At 40.8% G+C, this 21,926-nt stretch overlaps 2 protein-coding genes across 4 annotated transcripts; both read right to left on the reverse strand.

The window, feature by feature from the left end:
• Positions 1-4,405: 4,405 nt before the first annotated feature.
• Positions 4,406-15,379, reverse strand: elmod3 (ELMO/CED-12 domain containing 3). 3 transcript variants are annotated; one of them, XM_029439755.1, is made up of 14 exons: positions 15,260-15,379; positions 13,526-14,326; positions 12,396-12,467; positions 12,240-12,314; positions 11,967-12,150; positions 11,799-11,808; positions 11,648-11,710; positions 11,465-11,553; positions 10,992-11,115; positions 10,376-10,498; positions 9,742-9,872; positions 9,366-9,442; positions 9,120-9,247; positions 4,406-8,272 (listed from the first exon to the last, which is right to left on the reverse strand). In XM_029439755.1, exons 5-14 carry the CDS (start codon positions 12,129-12,131, stop codon positions 8,031-8,033), a joined length of 1,152 nt encoding a protein of 383 aa, XP_029295615.1. In that variant the 5' UTR covers positions 12,132-12,150; positions 12,240-12,314; positions 12,396-12,467; positions 13,526-14,326; positions 15,260-15,379; the 3' UTR covers positions 4,406-8,030. The 3 variants fall into 3 exon arrangements, with proteins under 3 accessions (XP_029295615.1, XP_029295614.1, XP_029295613.1); XM_029439754.1 differs by lacking the exon at positions 11,799-11,808 and having other exon boundaries at positions 12,081-12,150; XM_029439753.1 differs by lacking the exon at positions 11,799-11,808.
• Positions 15,380-17,243: 1,864 nt separating this feature from the next.
• On the reverse strand, positions 17,244-19,284 carry star (steroidogenic acute regulatory protein). Its single transcript, XM_029439873.1, has 7 exons — positions 19,221-19,284; positions 18,894-19,001; positions 18,658-18,788; positions 18,297-18,455; positions 17,791-17,975; positions 17,542-17,635; positions 17,244-17,440 (listed from the first exon to the last, which is right to left on the reverse strand). The coding sequence occupies exons 1-7, from the start codon at positions 19,282-19,284 to the stop codon at positions 17,321-17,323; spliced, it is 861 nt and encodes a 286-aa protein (XP_029295733.1). The 3' UTR covers positions 17,244-17,320.
• Positions 19,285-21,926: the final 2,642 nt, after the last annotated feature.

The raw sequence follows: 21,926 nt of genomic DNA on the forward strand, positions 1-21,926 counted from the left end.
TGAAGGATGTGTAGCATAGTTTACCACCAGTCTAGTCAATGTATATATTCTAGTCCTCTCAGGTAATGCAGAGCAGTTTGTTCCCAATGAGGAATACGATATATAAATATTGGGCCTGAAATGAAACTCCAGGTGCAGATGTTAGACGGACATTTTTAGTGACATCCAAATTCTCAACAAAATCTGACATATAAGCATTACAATTAAAGTAAGGAAGTAGTAATGTCAGTGGAAAAAGGTGTCATGTTCCCCCACAGATATTCCTACAAAATGCAATGACCTCAGCTCAAGGTTTTGCCTCAATCGTCACCTGCCCACTTCCATGAGAGGAGATTTATTATCCAGAAATGCCTGATGTTTGAATAAAGCAGTGCAATAAAAACACTGCACAGCCCACTGAAGTCCGTCATAAAGTTTTCAAACTGAGACTAGACAGACACACACAATGGCACACACACTTCCTTAAGTAATTTACTCCACACACTCTCCGATTATTAAGCCTAAAAAACTGAATTGCATTAAACTGTGGTGGATATGATTTTAAGAAAACTGTAGTGCAACATGCAATAATATCTATGGAGGACGTGACTAAGGCTGTGAAGAATGCGGCAGATAATTCAGACTACAGTAAGGTCAAGCAGAGGCCTTTTCAACTGGCAAGGATACAAACACACACTGGGGAGCTAGCTGGAAAATGGTTTTTTTCATCCAAGCTATTTCACAATGCAGACAGACATCTGCAGGGCCAATGCCTGCCTTGAGTAATAAAGGCCAATGAGAGCATGGAAAACAACATGTGAATCACTTAAATTACTTACTCATAAAACATGAATTAGAAGAAAACCAGAGCAGCTACTCTGATAGTAAATCCTTAATGTCTTACCAAGTGATGGAAGAGTGTGAAATGTTGAGAACTTGTACTTTACTTATGATGCCATTTATACCTACTTCTGCTTCACCACATTTTATAGGCAAATATTATTCTATTCTATTATACTTGTCTTTATTTACTACAGCTGTAGCTATTAGTTACTTTACAGATTATTTTATGAAGTAACGTATGTGATCAGTTTATCAAATACAAAACACTGTTAACAGATTAACTAACGTTAGCCAACAAGCTAGCAAATATTAGCTACGTTTCCGACAGCTAGCTTACATTAAAGCAGGGCTATGTGACTTTTGTAATAATAAATAACACATTTTTCCTTTTAAAAATGTATATTTGAAGTGATATGAAGCAATACAACACAGCCTCGCTCAATTCAGTATAAGAATACAGGAATTTTCATCCTTAATTGTCAGTAGCCTAGCTAGCATACAGTAACAGTTGGCTAGCAGCAAGTGTTGCTAACTTTTGTGAACAACAACAACTGGCTAAAGTGGCAATTACAAGATAACAATAAATGCTGCAATAAAAATAAGTGGCATAAGAGATTCATAGAGATTCATAAGTAATGTCAGTTATAGCAATATCTATCTAAAGCTAGCTAACATTAGATATTTGATAAGTAACTTGTAATAGATACATAGCCTATACAGTAGCCTATGTAGTGAGCAGTGGAGCAAATAATACGTTACTTTATTATTCACACCACTAATATACAATACCTACTATCAGGGGCCATTCTGCTTGCATAATCAGTACTTTTACTATAAATACTTATATTTTGCTGCTAAAATTTCCATTAATTTACTTAGATCCAATTTTGAATAGATTCCTTTGACATGTAATGTGTTTTTACGGCTCATACATGCATTTAATTAAAGAATCTCAACACTTCTTTCCCCATTGTACACAATAATGGTAGTGTGTGGTAGATTTAGGCAAAAAATACAAAACAATTCCAATCCAGGATCTGTCAGAGATAACTCCTGACCTTTCATGTCACTCACATGGTGATTACTGTTCAGACAAGAATAAGTGGCGGTGACCTTCTTGAGAAGCTTGAGCATAATGTTTCAGAAAAACCCCATGGATGGATAATTACAAAGAGAAGATGAGCATTTGAGGCCTCAAATTAACTTATGACAACTGTTCACACTGGCCACACTTTGCACTAGGCATGGAACGATATGAACATTTAATGTCCTGAACATCCTGATCAAAAATAATTGCGATTCATGAAATTATTAAATCCCTTTACCTTACATTTAGTTAAGAAATATTTGCATTGCATCACAGATAGGAGACACCTTTTTTGTTTTTAGGAATATCCTTTTTAAGTAAAAAACAAACAATCTTAAATAAGGTAATCATAAATTATTAGGTCTCCCTGCATAAATAAAGGATACATTAAGGAAATAAATATCCACATTGTATTGTCTCTTAAAAATCAGGCTCTATTCTCATTTCTCTACCTTTATTGTGACAAAACAGCTTCAAGTCACTCAATCAAGTTATTGTGAGTGTTTTTATTGCATGTCACTCACATGGTGATTACTGCTCAGGCATTATATCAGACTGCGTGGAAGTCGCTTTCTCCAAGAAGCTTGAGCGTAGTGTTTCAGAAAAGACACCATGGATGATAATCAAAAGAAAAGATGAGTATTTGAGGCCTTAAATGAACTTACATAAAACAACTGTTCACACTTTGCATATAATTGCAATGCAGACAATAGAAACCAGCACATTTTTGCTGACTTGAGTTTTAATGGATCTGACATCACTTTTATTTTGCGTCTGTGAATTCTTATAAGGCAACAAAAGCAGAGCAGCATACATTAAGTTTAGGGTCTGTGCACACAGCCTCGAGCTGAGCGCCGTCAGCATCTACTGAGCAGGAAACAATGACATCAGAGAGGGAGAGGAAGAGAGTTGGGGGAGGGAAGTGTGCGAGAGAGAGAGAGAGAGAGTAAGAAATGCTGTATTCCAGCAGGCTCACTAGGTACAAATGGAAACAGATTCATAAAACTCCATCCCGCTCTTTTCTCTTCACTCTCACTGAGCATGTGGACACTTAACCAGCAGGATATCCGACACATATTTGAAGTCTGTGTATTACATTATTTACCCTTGAATGGGTTCCTGAGTGATATAATTGCAGTTGTGTCTTGTATTTGTCCTTATCTCTCCAAAGCACGCTAATACAAGCACAGGCAGCACGGCAAACTATTAGCAGATATGAAAAATCGCTTATGGAACTGTGAATTCGACACAGATTAGTGATAAAAAAGGTTGGCTGAAATATCTTTCCACCCTGTGTGTGCTGTGATTCAGCAGGTCCACCACAGCCCAGTCATCTGGCTGTGTGGGACCGGAGCCACATGTCTGATTAAGCACAGATGTAGAAGCACGCAGCAGCACTAAGATTCCTTTGGAGGCATCCCAACTCGATTGACCCAGGACCAAAATCCCCCTCTCTATGAACATTGTACAGCAGTGGCCCTGTATTATGGCCACGCAAGGGAGGAAAACTTACTAGAATGTCCTGTTAAATATGCTTCAATGACGTCTGATAGGGTAATGGGTTTCCCTGATGAAACACAAAGCACAGACTGAGGAACCTTGAACTGTGGCTGAGACTTTACACAGCTTGCCAATACGTGGTTCTCTGCCCTAATGATGAAGCAGAAGAGGAACCTATGAGGTTCACTTCAAACTAAACAACCAAAAGGAGACTAAATAAGGATTAGGTTTAAATTTCACAGGCGTTAACGGAGACTGCTTTGAACGCTAAAGCACTGACTAATAGTTTAAAGTGTGTTGTGAAGTGGAAATCAAACTTTAGCGTCTGCCACTGAACAGACTAGGGTTTGCTTTAGTTTATTAGTGTAGACGAGGGTATTTTGTAGTTCTATGATACATAAAACACCCTGTGAATAATGTAGCACCTGTAGACTGTATTATGCATTATTATTATGTAGCTGTGGTTCTTTTAGTTGCACATCTATCAAAGGGTGCGCTCTAGTGGCTGAATTACAGAAAAGCTACAGGAAAGCTGAAGGCCCTTTACAAACCATAGCTGTGTCTCAATTCAAATATAATAATGTTTAAGCAATCAGAAATGTTCAACAAAGAGTTGAAACAGAAGTTGATCGATTTGTGTCGATGGAAAGAAAATTAATCTGCTACAATTTTGACAAACAATGAATCATTTCAGTTGTTTAATCAGGCAGACATGAAATTATTTGCCGGTATTTTTATATATAAATATAAATTTATTTTTATATATAAATATATACATTTATTTTTATATATATATATATATTTTTTTTTATATTAATTAATTAATATATATATATTTTATATTAATTAATATATATATATATATATATATATATATATATATATATATATATATATATATATATGTACAATTAGTACGTAGGGAGACAGCACATGTCAGCACACATATTCATTAGATGCAATAGAAAGTCACAAAAGGTCCACAGAGAAAATATATTAGTTTTTAAACAGCATTTATTTAGCTTTCTCCATACAATACATTTAATGTACAACAGCACATACTGTATTCTGAATTAACTCTCAGTATAAAATAGGGCTTCTACAATCAAGGTACAGTCATAAAATGCTCTGAGGGACAGGACGACGACGGCAACAGTAAAACACCTTCATATAAAGCGCAGGATATTAAGAGAAGTGATTGTATTTGCTGAGCTGCTGCTGTAGAAGCAGAACTTCCCACCACACCTCTCAGAGCATCCGACATCCTGCAAGAACCCGTTTTTCCCCCGTTCTTTTCTCTTGGTTCTGGTTTCACAACTGAGGAGATTCCAAACGATGATCAACGCATACGAATATGATCTATTACAACCGCTGAAAATATAACTTTTGGTAATATGAGAGGATAAATCAGGCCTCGTTTAGATACTGAATATATACCAAGGTCAAAGCATACACCGTATTATGACTGCTAATCAAGCCTATATCTTTACAATCACATATTGAAACAGTTTGTGACTGTAGCTGTAAAGACTGGATGGTTTCTGAGTGTCTTCCGGACATCAAACACTTAAAACACAGCAAAAGTATACTGTACTATCACTGAAGCCACAAGAAACCCAGCTTATTTCAAACATGGTAAACATCAGCCAATTATAGATCATTTCAAAAAGGATGTTATCATCTGCAGATGAGCGCGTGTGGGCCTATATAGAGTCTATAAATGTGTCTTTAAATAGAATACACATAACATTGACCAGCTTTTCTGTTAGTTTGCTATTACGTAGTGCTTCAGGTGTTGAATATACATTATATAACATGTCCAATTGGTATGAGAGAAGGCCTAGGTACAAGGAAACATAAAAAGATAGAGTCTGACTGAGAGGCCAAACAAACATCAGGAGAGAGAAAGGAGAGATTTGTCTCAAGTCTTGAGGTAAGCAATGTGTTTCAGTATAATGCCCTACAGACAATCATACAGTTACAATCATTAATTCTCTATATACAAACTTCCTGATTTACATACACTGTACTTCTCCTCAGTTTAAAATTTAATAAAAACTAAATGTGAGATCATATCCGTGGTGCAATATTTGTATTTATTTTTAAGAGGAAGGAGGGGAGTCGGACTTCACGAAGCCTGTTTAATGAGGTGGGCGATAATGAACGTTATGGCTATTGAAGATGGCCTGTTTCCTCTTGCATACATCACACATACTATCAAATATCTACAACAGTGCAAATTTTTCCTGTTCGATCAACACACTCGCAAACAATTGGCGAAACTACATCAGCTCATTTTTTTTTTAAGTTATATGGTGGAGAACGGAGATGGCAAAAGTACGACTATCTGAGTGGATGATAGTGTATTTTCATGTATGTATCCATTAGGCCTGCATGTCTTGGGGGGGGGGGGGGGGGTCACATCAACTCTGTTTACTGCGTTACATGAATGGAGGAAGTCTACTGTGGCACGGTGGCTCAAATGAAAAAAAATAAAAAAACAGCGATCTACTCCACATGGCTCCACTGGACGTAGGCACCGTTTTTACTGTTACCTTCTTAGAAGACAAGGTGGAGCTCAATGACACGTCAAGCCTATGCCCCAAACAACTCTCAGAAACATACGCTGCGCCACCTAAATGTGTGTCTACCGAAGGAGGCTTAATGCAAATACGTAATAAATGTGCTATAGTAGTAACAGTTTGCGCACTCATTGACACTACGGACTGTAACTGAGACATGACATCAACAAGCTTTACGAAGAGGAGGAGGCTATAGGATGCTACAGTACTAGTGCTACCTGAACATGCTACAGATTGAGACTACAACGATGGGAGGCGGTTTCACATTAGCACAAAGCAGGAACCAGCTTTGCTGAGGAGCTCTACCCATCCCAGGCCACAGAGCCGCCGACTCCAGCTGTGTTCAAAACCAACATCTGTTTCTTTAAAAAGCAAACCAAAGAATGTGTTCTTTGTTTTCCGAATAAATCTCGCCCTCAGAAAATGTTATGTACCATTTTTTTAAATGACAAAAGTACCGTCTTTGCAGCTTGATGGATCAAGTACTTAGTAAAGCTGGCTTATTGTGTGCAGAGGAAAGCACCCCATCTGTAGTCAGTTCCTGTCATACCACACACACACACACACACACACACACACACACACACACACACACGCACAAAACCCTGAAGTTAGGAACGATTTCTATCGTCACACAGCACTATCGTTTTGATTATCATTGAGTGAGAGCTGGGATTGCATACTGTACCATACATCTCCTAGGAGAGGCACCCTTCATCAATATCAGCTCATTCATTTCAGATCACACACAAGCTTGCACACAAACTTGCACACACACACACACACACACACACACACTGGAATACATTTTTAACTGGTCAAAAAAAATTACAATCACATGCTTTATAACGGAATGTAGAGAAAGCTCATACCAGACCTTCGACTTCAGCCGGGACCAAGACAAGCACAAAGACTCTGTTACGAAGTGTCTCCTTGGCTTTAACCACGAGAAGACTCTCAGACGTTCTGGTGGAATTTAACTATTAAAAAAAAAAAAACCTCAGCCATCAAGTTTCATAACAAAGTTCTGTGGTGCTTGAACATAACTGTGAAGTTATGACAGCTGTCCCTTCAGAAAGGACTAAAATAGTTATTTTTTAAAATTATTTAAAATATATTCCCCCATATTAAGTGGGGGCTCTGGACCTAGTCTATCAGACCCCTGGCAACAGACACCATGAGTACACCTACAACTGGCTATACCACCACATCTCTTACACGACGTGTATGTCATTCACGCTCTAATAGCGAATGCAACGTGATCGGACCTTTAAAAAGCAAGCTGCGTTCAAAGTCTACTGTGTGACATATTTGAGAAACTGGCAATTTCTGCTCCCCGCTCAAAAGATTCTGTAACCTCCCCGGGGGTTTTCTATCTGCCGCTCTCCCCTCACGCTGAGAGAAGAAACCTGATTCTGTTTGCTCTGCAGCAGGGCTCGAAACCGGTTCAACTCTCTCTTATCACCATAAAGTTAACGGAGCGTTTAACTGTATGTATTATGAGCCGTTAGCATGCTCGTGCGATGGAGCTGTATCTCGGAGCGTGAGAGAGAACGCCAAGCCTGTTAAGAAGCCGCTCGATCTAATGCTCCCCCCTCTGCAATGTTAACATACCCTGACTGTGAGACCCCAAGGGACACAAGTGTGTACGTTTTGGACTCCTAGGCAGGTAGAGTTCAACCACAAGAATTTGGCAGCTATCAATTTGGCTACTAAATCCACATAAAAATGCAAACAATCACTTTGTGTTTCTGACCTGCTCGTTATATTTGACTGTTCTATGTTCTCGGTTTAAAACTAAATAAATTAATCATTAATAACAAAAGAAATCAAATATAACTCTGAAAGCTTAATCTGATCAAAGTGCAGCACCCCAGCGTCAGTGGAAGGAGTAGAAGTGTTTGAATAGGTTCAGATAGTCCTAGTTCGGGGACTGATGGGGTTCTAGCTCTCTGAGAGTAAGCCACTCGCACATACCGTGATAGATATACTCACAAACAGGATTGCTCACACACGCACACACTCACACAGAGTCTAGCTTAGATGAGTCTGGCCTCTCCCTCCATGTCTGGCGGTAGATCACACACTCCTGTGAAGTGCATGTCCTTTCCCTTGCTTCCCTGTCCCATCCTGGCTCTGGCCCCCAGGCTGGGAGAGGGCTGTTGGGCCTGAGGGTCTGGTGACGTCCCACGGGGAATTCCACCTGCACGCCTCTCTTTCAGGAAGACCTCTAGTCGGCGCAGCATCTGCTTGGGGTTCTTTTTGGCAAACAGCTCCACTTCTGAAGGGTTGGAAAAGAGAGAAATTGTGGGACTCATGCCGGGATGACAATCTGTGTTTAACTGTGCTCCTGCAAACTGAGTCCCATTTTAAAAAACGGGAGAAGCTAGGCTGGAGGGAGCTTCATATTTAACTCCCTGGAAGAAGAGATCTGGTATCTCGCCTCTCATTTAACGTTCAGCCGGATTAAAAAGTGGTTGATTAGTTAAGAGAGTTAGCAAAAAGCAGGGAAACAACATGTACAGTTAAAAGAACATTCCAAAGAACAGTAGTACTCCTATAGCATTGTTGGACTCATGAAGGACAGTTCAAAAATAAATAAATAAATAAAAATCGATGCTGCAGAACCAGAGAAATAGTCTTTTACATTTCACACATTCTTCTTATTTGTTTAAATGATGCAACTGGACCGGGTGTACTATGCTAGTAGTGACTAATGCAGCCTCGATCTGAGAGCCTCAAACAGAGATGAGGAGCCGACTACAGAGTGTTACGCTCACTCCTTTCTAACTCCACACCCACAGATTATTTTATTTTTCAAACTTGTAGTAGTGTCCAGACCCAACGAACACCGACTCTATCGCTTGAGGCAATTTATCTGATTTAAGGCAGATCCTTAATGCTTTATATAACCGTTTTCACATAAGCACCAATTGTACCTTACCCCCCCAAGGTATACTTGGTGGAGTGCCCATTTATTGATGCATTATCATATAAGAAAAAGGTGAAACTCTAATACATGCAACACTTTCACCACAATGCATCTGCAACAGAACGATAGAGCTCGTGATTACGAGCATGATTTCAAAGTGCTTAGTAAGAGTAGAAACCATAAACCATCTCTTTACCTTTTAGTACAAAGCCAGAGTCCATGATGGTCTTCTGTTGGGTCTTCCACAGTTGGTACAGGTGCAGATACGTGGCAACGTAGAACTCATTTAGCACACCGACCACTTGCTGACGACGATTGCACTCCCTGGCGTGACCAAAGACAGAGCATTGGTGAGGAGGTACTGTGTGACAAATAAGACAGCAAGCCACAAAGATACTGAAGAAGATGCAGTAACACAACAAACTGAGCATCAGTGACTCACTTGGACAAGGCTTCCTCTCGGAGTACTTGCAGAGCGATGCGGGTCATGTTGATTGACATCACACTGAATGGAAAGTTCTAAACCAGAGAAAATACACAAGGAAATGTAAGTCCACACAGAGTACCGACAGAGGCTACAAGAGCAAGGCCTGAAACAAGCTTGTCTTGTAGGCGTCTTTATTGAACCCTGAGTTCCCTCTGCAGGGAGGACAAAGGTCAGGGTCAGCTACACAGCAACACGCCTGGAGTGGGAGGTGCTTCTGTGTCTCTGGAGGATTATTGAAATCTGATCCCAGAATAAAAACACACATGCCTGCATGCACACATTAGCCGACTCTGGCAGAAATGCCTTTTAGTCGTTTGTGAGATGGTGATACCTGTGTCGGGTGTTGTGATAACTTGTAGATGTCTCTAGCCAACGGTAGAGTCTCCGGGTCCATCACAAAGTACAGCGTGTGCATCAGTCCCAGGAAACCAGTGCCACGTAGGTCAGTGGCCGGGTCTGTACCTGCAGTACAGAAACAGCACATTGAGTCATGGCGTTCCCTTTCAATTCATGAATGCATCAAAATTCCATATGTTACATTGACCTTTGCTCATGAAGCTATTACATTGTGATATGAAAGAGCAGTTCACTACAGTGTACTACCGCTCCAGAATTATGAGCGACGCTGCTCAAGTTTCATTAATATCCTCTGCTCTCCTGTTTCATTGTCCACGCACACACACACACACACACACACACACACACACGAAACACACAGCGGAGCAGAGAGGCAGGTGAAGTGAAGATAAGTTGCCGGGTAGTGACCGAGACGCTAACGTGCAGATGTGCTGAGCTAAAAGAGAATATTTAGTTCAAACTGATCGGTTTGCCCTCTTTGTGCTGTGAACTTTACTCAAGTGACGTAAAGGAGCGCCTGTGCACGGCACTGGAGTGCAGGAAACACCACGAACATCCACAGACTTGAAGCACTGTGTCTATAGAGAGGGAGGGTGCAGGCGTCTTACCCTGAAAGCCGATGTTTTCCCAGTGCGTCCCAAAGCGAGGACAGTCCAGCCTGCTGCCAATCAGCCTCTTATAAATGGTCTGGAGGACGCGCATGTGGACTGTTTGACTGTTGTCCACATGGCCTATAGAAAACAAACAAACACACACAAACATGCAGGAGTGAAAATATGTGGTTTATTAGAAACACTGTGTTCATTTTTTCCATGACTAAGACGAGTCGTTAAACTAACGGTGACTATATCAACATGCGAAGAAAAAGAAAAGACACACTATAAGAGACAGAGCCGTTCTGTTTACTGTGCTGCCTGTGCGTGCCATATCAGGACTACAGCGGCAATACGGCTTGGGAGAAAGACCCAAGGTGATGTTTTGGCTAGACCAGATGAGCTGAAATGTTCAATATAATCTGAAGACAAAAAAAAAAAGACGACTAAAATGTATTTTATTGACTTAAACTCATCTAAGCCTTGACAAAAAAAAAACAGGATGAGGTTGACGAAATAGATAAAAACTAACAAGGACATTTGACACAGGACTAAGACTAAATAAAATGAACCACACATGAGTTTCAGACACGGCGGGATGATAACACAAACATGCCCAGCAGACACTCACACTGTGCGATGGCAAAGACCAGATCCCTCTCCTCCAGGAGCTCCCTGTGCAGCCGCGGAGGTCCGAAGAGGAAGTGTGTGATCGCGGCCAGACCCGTCCTGCGAATGGTTGGCTGGATGTTCTTCTGCGGACGGAGATGGGAGCAGAAAATAAAACACCTCTTTGAATTTGTAATGAAGAGCTGTCAACACAATATTTATATCCTAATGACTAAACAAGAGTAGCGCAATTTCAATCCACTGAGTTTGACTATTTTTGTCTGGATGTACAGTATGTTCCAGCAGTTCCCGTCCCATTCCTGTGGAGCTTTTATTGTGAAAGTGTCAATCTCAAAGTGTGCATCTAACAAAACAATGTTTCACTGATGAATGTAAATTGCGTTTGTTCCAACTAACGGCTTCTCCTGCTCCGAGTTCGCCATAATTGAAATATCAATTTCTATTTGCGCATTTGGGCTCTGCAGCGTTTCTTACCAGCAAGTCCCCGAGGTCTGTGGTCTGGAAGTACTGCAAGGCTTCATTGAAGGAGATGAGCGGGGTCGGGTTCGAGTCCTCAGTGAGAGCTGGGGGATATTACATACTTCTTTAGAACAGCAACTTACAGTCAAAAGATCATCATCTTAATGCAAACAGGTGAAACAGCGAGCTGCATCCGACCTGGTTGGATGTTCTCCAGAGCCTCCCACTCCTGTCTGGCCTTTTCCAACTCCACATTTTCCTCTGTAGAGATCATTTAAAAAATAAACAAGGTAAGAAAACAAACTAATACACCCAATTGTGTTCCACTCTCACACACACACACACTTCCCCAGAAGCAACTGATGAGAGAGGGGATGAGCATCTTCTCAGCCAATCAGCTATGGTGCATTTGGCTGACACCCATCCAGTTCATCCAGTCATAAATCCTTTCTGTCTACCAGCATCACTGAGAGCCACTGAGACCCTGTGCAACCTGCACTCCTGGGGGAAGTTTTACCTGCAGCTGCTGCCTGGTATCTAGGATACACTGTCTCACATTCCTGTGGGATGAGGATGCGAGACAAAAGAGAGGTTGTGTGAGAGTATGTGTGTGTGTGTGTGTGTGTGTTACCTGCAGGCTGAGGCTGGTCCCCTCCAGCTGCCAGAGTCTGTAGAAGACCATTCTGCTTCAGTGCTGAAATCTGGAAAATGACCAAATAATGGATTACCTTACATTCAAGGAGGAGGGACATGTTGCAGTGATGCTAAGAATAAAACGTCGTTAGCCTACCGGCAGGGATCTGAGTGGTGCGCTGCCGTTGGTGTGGTCTTTGACATTATGACTAATAATCAGTCCGTTCATGACCTGAGAAGAAAGTTTGAATTGTTCATTTCTAAATAAAAAGACTTGCAAGGAAAAATAAATGATTTGGGATTTTTTACTCACAGGCTTATGGTTGGAGTGTCCATTGTTGATATCCTCTAATGGTTTACATTCCCGGGACAAACCATTCAGACCCTAACACAAGAGCAGCAACACAGAGCACCATGCTTCAGACATGCACACAATGTAAAGCTTGTGTAGCTTTCAACTGCTTTTAAGACAGGCAACTCGTTACCAGGACATGCTTCTTTATTGTTTTTTTGGTAGTTCTGGCATCCCCGAAATCTAAAACTAACTTGTGAAAAATATTTAGTGCAACAAGCCAAATAAAATCTCAGAGATGTTTCAGAAGATGCACAATTACAAACACTTCTTGTGTTTTATTAGGATGCTTGGTCGTTTGATGCACTTCCTTTAAGGAAAGATGTCCCTGCCCTGTTGCATCCAGCCAGGCAGGAGACAAGCTTATGCAACTGTTTACAAAAAGAAGCATTACTCAAGGATAGAGGCCAGCGAGCAATAAGTAATGTTATGGCTAGAAAACCAAGCTTGGTATAAGGGAATTGCCCTTTCAGCTGCCACCACAGCATCAGGCCAAGCAAGCCAGTCCAGTGATTACAGCTAAGGCAGAGGGTGAACTGGTGACCTTAGGCCTTACGTTAAACTGCTTAAACTAATTAGCTGTTAATTGTTTATTATACAACACTGGAAAGAAACATTTATCCCGAGAAGGGCTTCAACTAACGATTATTTTTGACAATCAATTGATGTTTTAATCTATAAAATGTTTAAAAATAGTTTAAAATGTCCTAAAAGGTAATGCCTTTAAATGTCTTGCTTTGTCCAAAACCCAAAAATATTAAGTTAAAAACTAAATAAAAACAGACAAGAGCATCTCTATATTTGAGAAGCTGAATATTTTTGCATGAAAAATTTACGATTAATCGCTTATAAAAAATAGTTAGTGTTTATTTTTCTATTCATTACAAATTGATTAGGCAACTAATCTTTTCAGCTCTTTCCCTGAGGATGACTACATCAGTAAAACAGCACCTACTTCTGTTTTTTCCTTCTGTTGACCAACACAGCAGGTGTTGCCTTCAGCTTTAATGGTGTTAACTTGCTGTCAACCTAAACACTGGAATGAGATTAAACCGTTACAAACGTTAAGACCAAAGGTAAAGCAATATTACCTCAGTGTGGGATGTGACATCAATGTCTTCTTCCATTGCATATGAGTGTGTTGGCTGGCGAGCGTGTTCCTGATCCTGGCCTCTAAAGGCTTCTGTAGTCATGGACTGAGATGGGCTGAGGAGCTGATGCAAGGACCACCATGGTTTCTGTAGTGCACATGTGTAGTGACGGCAAGTATTTATGCTTTCCTCCTTTTTATACATAGAGAACTCAACGTCCACAGTCCACTAGTATGATTTCCCCAAACTGTCACTGGCAGAAGAAGTCCATATTGTGCACATCTCTTCTGTGTAATAGCGATGATTGTGTGGTTGTGACGGCAGTGGTGTTATTAGCTACTCTAAAGTGTAACCTTGAGTGTGTACACTGACAGGAATGTGCAGGTATCTGTCTGCAAGAGCTGACAGGAAGAAATTGCTATCCATCAATGCACAAGTTTCCAGGAAATCTGCCTCCTTCCTCTCCTCCGCAGATCTTCTTGGCCACTGGGTCCGCTCCTCAGCCCCATCAGACGTACACAGAAGCTGGATAATGACATTGCTTTTCAGGGCTGGGCTCTCCCCGTCCGAGACACTTCATTACTTTGGCACTCAAGAGACAAATCCAGTACGCACCAAGAGGTACCAGTACAGTTGCGGTTTAATTCACTTGCTCCAGTGATGTGCTATTATGTCTTCAGCCTCACATGAAACAGCGGCACGCGTCCAAAGGAAGATGTGAAGCTGACCAGGTCAAGGAATGAGTTCTTGTATGTTCAGAGTCCTGAGGAGCGGCTGTCATATGTACACAATATCTGAAAACTAGAACAAAAAGAATGATTAAACTGGGCATGGGTATTTATTATCTGCATTGAGTACTTTTATTTGTGATGAAACAGAATTAGAAATACTTCATTGGGGACTCTTTTAGAATTAAATAATTAAATAAGAAAAATAGAAATAAGTATGTTAAAATGTCTGCATTGTACCACAATAAATGGCACAAATAAATATGGCAAAATAAATATAAGAAATGTATAATCCAAACAACAACAGTGCAAATATTATTAAGTGTTTAACATACATGACTCTTTAACAGTGTGGCATTACTATTTGTACTCAAGTAGAGGATCTGAATACATATATAACATATATATTTTTAATGCCTTAAATGTTACACTGGGGTGTCGCAGAGTACAAGCACAGTTGCATGACATACATCTCAAAAATATGTGCAAAAAGTCCAACTTTGTCGGATGACAGTTGCAACATATCGCTGCTTTGACAGCTACAGTAGTAACCTCAGCTAGCTAGCATGATCTGTAGCTACACACAAGCTAGCAATATGTCAGCTACAGTAGCAACCCCGCAGGCACAAAGACGCAGATACAGCTTCTTCTCAGCCCAACAATGCACTACCTGCAACATATTGCATGCAAGCCCCCCCCCCCTCCAAGAAACCACGGCAAACAGCTAACGTTGAACAAAGTATGTCATGAATATCAAGTGCAATGAAGTAGTTGAGTAGCTAACACAAGGAAAGCCAGCTGTCAGGCTAACTAACGGGCTAGCTGTAGCTCTATTGAACTGTAACGGGGATGGAGTCTGTGCCCAAATCCGACAGCACCATACGGATTAATCTGCTTTTGTCTCTAAAGTATATTAAAAAAACAACAAAAAAAACGCTATAAAACATTGCATGCTGTGTCCTGTCAGATTATATTATGCGATATTATGAAGCATTTAAAAAAGTACCTCAGTTTCTCACTGTTTCTCACTCCAATCTCAGTTTCCCTTCCCCCGTCCAGTGGCCACGGTATTTTGAAGTGCATCCTGGGAATTGTGGTTCCCTGTCGGACTGTAGCTTCATTACGTCATTGCTCTCTCTCTCTCTCTCTCACACACACACACACACACACACACACACAGATATTGCAGGCGCAGAGAGCAGAAAGCCTGTGTGACTTCCTTTTATATCTATATCTCTCTTCTGCACAGATATTTTTCTTTGCTTAAAGTATAGAGGTTTTTCTTTTAACTTAATTATGAAAATATTAATTATAATATAAAGATTTTGTTTAACTTAACCCCTCCAGAGAGCTTATAAAGTGCATGAATTTGCCTCAATTTCTCCCCGACAGAAAGAAAAAAGCTGACATTTGGAGTATGTATTTCAGTCAAGGCCACATAGATGGAAACTAAAGATTTAATGAGGTCTGTCATCAGTGCCAGAGATTTCGATATGACTGCCAGATAGCTTGTTTTGTCTTCTTGTTCTTATTACACAACTTATTCTGCACTGGATAATCTTACCTTTTATTCCCCAGAATTTATCTCGTTTACACAAATAATGGAACAAGATTTCCAAGTGGCAACAACTCTCCTCACATCTGCGTATTTTCAGATTTTGAGAGATTTCAAGCAGATGTCAATTATTTACCCTCTGGAACATTCGTTGGCATTGCACAATGCGAGGAACTATTCTGCTGGAGTTTGTTTTGTTTAGAGGACAATGGAGTCAGGATCAACTAAATTGTGCATTTGTTTTAGGACTAAAATCTGAAAATGGAACGAGCTACGAGGTTACAGTCAGCTCACTTCCTATGTCACCTTCCTTCCTTAAGTCTTAGTATGTCATAATTATATAATCATGTAGTTGTGATGGTGACTATCTTGCAGCCACATGAATCATGTGAGACAGCTACTCTTAAACTTAACTTAGTTTGACCCGTGCAGTCTGCTCTATACATTCACGAAAAATTAGTTGTTGTTGCAAAACCTTTTGGATCAACACACAAAATAGCACAAACGTTACACAACTGGCAATAATGGAGGACAGATTTCCTGTTTGGGATGAAATCCACCGTTACTCGATCTTGGGGAATGTGGTGCTGGCGCTGAACGCCGAACTGCTCGCTGCTGGGCTCTTCACACTTCCGAATGGCCAAACACCTGCTGGTTCTGGCAAACTGTCCCTCTGAAAACCCATCAAGGACATGAAGACATTTTTTTTACGAGCCATATTTCTCATAATTTGAAAAAGAAGCCTTAAATTCATCCACCTCCTCGCTGTCAAAGTGGAACGATTGTGCAACTGTTGTGTCGTCTCCAAGATCAGTTTTAGGTTTTCAGTTTCGCTTGTGTATTGTTTTTCCTATGAGAGTAGAATTTAATTATTATTTGTTATTATTCTGCATGGCGATTCAAATGTTTTATGAGCTGTTTTCTTCTCCTGCATCCGGAAAGGACAGAGTAATCATTCTTCATATTGCTTTCCCGACAGCATGATAAAAGCATACAGACATAAATACCACTGACTTTGCAATCGTTTATTCACTTGGCTCTTTGCAATGTAATGCATCTGCGCATAATCAATAAATAAAACACTGAAATAAAAGTGCAATTTCACAGCAGAGGTAGGGACGATACGTGGGGTGTTATAAGAAGGAAATGTGCAGCTTGTTACATGTTGCACTGCTCACACTGACTCAATGTGTCAAGGCAGAGAGGAGGGATATGGATGAATGAAACAATAAAGGCACACAATGTGTAAGATACTAAATCTCATGACAGATTTTATATTAAGAGGGGCATGACAAACACAATTTTCCAATTGAAACCAACAACTGTGCTCAGATTTTCCTAAGATCTCAGACAAGCATCATCTTCATCTGATCTCCTTTCATACACTCTGGATGTTTCGTATTGTTTTAGCAGTTATAAGCAGATTTGTATGATTTTCTTTTTAATGAGCTGAGGGGTTGCTCCTCTGCCACCGTTGAGCGCACCGTGCCAAAGCTCAAGAGACATCTTGTGTCAGCAGGCATGAGCCATCTCCATAGAAACGTTATTCGCCATCCTTTGCCTGAGGTGGTTGGCAAAGTCCACCTGCGTCTGAGAGAGCACTTTGTTAATGATCGTCTTCGGGATCCAGCCCTGCACAACAACAAAGACGATGTTAGATTGGGGTTTTTTTTACCTTTCATTTCAATGCAATTCAGTGTGGTTACTGTGGGGAATAAAGCGCAGACATATACCTTTAAATCTATACTTAGTAACCAGGTGAACTTGGTCTTATTTGGGTCTTCAGCACAGGGTTTCATGACTATACAGGTGGGTCCATTCTCCGCTCTGAAAAATGCAATGATCAATGTACAACATCAATTTATAAGGTATTCCCATCCATCCATTGCACACAATTAGTCGGATCTCTTTACTCCTCACATAATGCTACAGTGGTGGACAAGCAACTAAGTACAATTACTCAAATACTCAAGTACACTCACCTCACGACTCCCCTCTGCTCGGGCATTTTCGCGTGCTCAGTGGACATTCCAGCCAGGAAGCAGGTGGAGCCGCGACGCTTTGCACAGCGGACGCTGACAAAGTCCCTCGGCCCGACCACATTGCCGGGTGTCTCTGCAGACATCTCATGAGTCACCATTGTGTCCTGGCCGATCTTTTGAAGGATCTGTGGGAACCCATTGTGAAAATCTAGCAATGTTGTTGGATATAAATTTGTCTAAAATTTGAAACTGAATTTGAAGAAGCAGAGTTTAAAGGAATCACTGTTCATGTTCCACCTAGATCTGCAACGGTTAGTCGACTCATATGTTAGTTGATTTATAGAAAAAAAACTAGTTTTCTGCCTCTCAAATATGGAGATTTCCTGCTTTTTCCTGCATATTTCACTATTTCCTGACATTTTATACACCAAACGATTAAAAGATAACAAAATGAACCGTTACTCGCAGCTGTAATTCTAACCTCTGGGGCTATTTCCTTCTCTTACCTTGACCTGTTTGACATTAGGGTTCCACTCCCCCATTTGCTCCATATTTCCCACCAGCTCCTTGTAAAGATTGTCAGGGTGTTGCTCCAACATCACCTCCAACTTGAACACCTTCCCAATGTCCGGCAACACCTTACTCAGGACTTTGTCTCCGTTCGCCTGAGGAGGGGCGTGAACAAGTCCAAGTGCTTCCCATTATTTTCTTTCACATTTGATAACAAATACAATGTCACATAATCTATTCTCATCAGAGCGGTCGATCGTGAGAGCCACACCTTCACTCACAAGGTGGCAGCAGCTGCAACCTTTAATAATGCAGTGAAATATTATTCTATTCTGTGTGTCCTGTCTCAATACTCACGGCTACAGTTTCGATGGTCCAGCCGTCCTGTTCGCTGAGGATGCTGATGGCCTTCTGCAGTGCATCCTCACCTTGCTTCAAATAAGACATCTCCTCCTCGTTGTAGCCCTCCTCCTCTGTAATCCGAGAACCTGGAAAGTAAAACATGTCAGTCAACTTCGGATATTATGTTTTACGTCTTATAATGAGCAGTTTCGGCTATTAAGTTTGGTACTCCATGACATGCAACAACTCACTGAGGAGGGAGCTTCGTCTGCGGACTTGGCTGATCCAGTTACTGGGGCCCGGACCTGCCAGTCTGTTCAGCTCATGGTTAATGGCCACCATGGCGTTCTTCCTCAAACCTGGGAGATGGAGGCAGAAAGTGCACAGTTACTACAATTCTAAATCCATTGATTGCACATACAGTATATCAAAAGAAAAGGAAATCACAAGAAAATGTAATATAACTTCAAGCTTAAGCCACTCTGACCCCGGGCTCCGTGCAGAACTCCACTGAGAAAATGTCCGTTTTTCCATAAAAATAAAATACAGAGAGAAAACGTGTGCAATCTCTCGCTCACCTGTCATGTTCCTCGTATGCCGATAGGAGATGCCAGCGCACAGTTTGAAGGTTGCAGGCAGCATGCTCTGTTCTTGCTTTAGAGATTAAAACTGGAAAAGGGTAAAAGCAAGTAAAAAAGATTCAATACTTGGCTGAGCTGCTAAAGTTCTTTAAAGAAGTGAACCTAAGGCTGAGTGTGCTGTAGAGAGGACTTGGATTTCTAACTGTGGTGATCTGAAAGTGTCTGTATATATAAGAGCACTGCCCACAAGGCCACGGGGCTATCACCACGTAGGCTAGATAAACACACACATCACTTCGCTGCTCCAACGGCCATGTCGCCAAGGTTGCCCAGTGGACACGACCTGCATTTCTCAGACTCCCACATACACTGTCAGATAACGTCCAGTGCCCGGGCCCACACACACACACACACAAACAAACACACTCACCAACATCCCCGTACCAGTGGGTGATATATGAGAGACAACCTCTCTTGTGATGAGAGTGCCTAAAAGAGAGGTCAGTGGGAGAAACCCTGAGTGACTCATCCATGCCTTCATGGTACATTTCAGCCTGAAAACTCAGTGGAATCTGAGGGCAGAAAGATTTCCATTACATTTGACTTGTCATGTCTCAGAATGAGCTCGAAGCCGCTCTGGTGGATTTATCCCTGAGTGGAAATGACCAGCCATTAACCCTAATGTTCTGTTTGGGGTCATCGAAGAAGAAAATAAACTCCCTCTTAACCAGCTGCAACATTAAAGTGATGAACACATGAATGAATGATTATAATCCAATAATATAACATATTATATTCTGAAATGGGCGGTTGTGCAGAATGAGTAGTACTTTGAGTATATTTTGTACTTTTATTTGCAACAGAATGCTTCTACACTACTTATACTTCAGTTAAAGGTCTGAGTACTTCGTCCACCTCTGTCTACATCAGTGATTGGTGTTGAAAGTACCATAAAAGGTCAGACAGGGAGGGTAATTGACACCAAACACACCGTCAGTGAATGACTTTTTGCCAAACAAAAGGCATATAGTTTTGTTCCTGTATAGTACATACTATATAAAACATGAACTATGTTCTTATTTGGTGTATTAACAATATAATTTGTGAAAATGCATATGCTGTATGCTCAAAGTGCAATATACTTTGGGCAGTTTATTGCAAGAGTTACATTTTTTGTTCAAGGCCATTTAGACTGTAAACATAACTGTTGAAAAATGGAGCATGTCATGTTTTAGTTAAGAAACTCCTTTAACACTATTCTTTAGACATATTATTTGTCTTACATATTTGGATAATGTTTCTTATTTGCAAAAAGATACCAGACACAGACGAAACAGAAAATATGGCATTGCAGTAAACAATCATGTACAGTATGCTCAGTCGACCTACGCTGTGAAGGGAAAGGTCAAACACAACGACTCAGTGAGGGTTTCAAACTGTTTAAAAGCAGCCCCGTCAGTTCTTCCGTTTCAAACACATCACTTTGCATGATACCGACATCCAAACCTCAGCCTCATTATTCTGCTTCGGCCTCTCTGTCACAGTGAGATTGAACGTTTTTTTTTCTCCAAAAGGCTTAATGGTGCACCATGATCTGTTAATAACATGTTTTATCAAACCGCTCATGTGTTTTCACAACCTTGCTTTACTCCGTTCCAAGCACAAACTATCTAACAGCAATATTGCCTCAGCGAGCTGCATGTCAAACTTGCACTCAGAGTCAACAGTGCACATGACCACAGGAACGGAAACTTGTCATGAGGGTAGCAGGCCATCGGATTAGTGAAACGAGATAACAGGAACAGATGAATAAATCCCAAAGAAAGAGTGTAGTCACCTTAACCTGCAACCTCACGTTCCTCTGGCTTTGAATTATCCATCAGTCGCTCTGGCCTTCTGCAGGGTGAGTCTTCTCCACGGGAACACACAGGCCTGCTATCTGACCCATTACTCAGCCACAGTGGGCAGAACAGACACAGAGTTAAGCTCTTTGAGACAAAGAATCAGGAGCCAAAGTGGGTCATATTGTTTCTAATGACTCCCTATTTGACAAGAGCAGCATTATGTTTTAATGAGCCTCAGCCCGGGGGCAAATTGCATTTCTCTAATGTGGATCCTTCACCGGTGGGGGGGGGGGGGGGGGGGGTTTAAGACCCCAGAGAAGGTTATTAAAAAAGTGTCTCAGAGAAGTAAGTGCCTTTCTGTAAGCACTTTAACTTTTCATGTCCAGACACAAGAATCATTAGTAAATGACCAGTCTTACCAGATGGGACACTTATTTTTTATCTCAAATATGTTTAAAATATTATTTTTCAGTAATTAAATGGTTTGGGGAGAAGATGTTTGTGTCCATAGCTCCGTTGAAGATATCCGCCTGTTATGGGACTCTGGTTTCAGACTACAGTAATCCGATTTATCCAGATGTTTTTAAATATGCACCTTTGTTTTATCCCATGATTCCACCTGACTCGGGCTTTTGACTGTAGATAAAGAGCTGATTATAACTTAACTTTTAGGTGAAGTAATGCAAATATAATCTTCTTACGCTAGATGTACATTTATTAAGTTAATATATGCACCTGGAGACAGTCTCATAATAAATGTTCTTATAGGAAAAGTCTGTCATTAGACATTTTTGGTATTAAATTCCTTTTTTTTTGCTTCCAAACAATGCAATTTTGTAAAATATTGTCTTAATTTGTC

Source organism: Cottoperca gobio, chromosome 9, assembly GCF_900634415.1.
Source record: "Cottoperca gobio chromosome 9, fCotGob3.1, whole genome shotgun sequence".
In the NCBI taxonomy this organism is placed as follows: domain Eukaryota; kingdom Metazoa; phylum Chordata; class Actinopteri; order Perciformes; family Bovichtidae; genus Cottoperca; species Cottoperca gobio.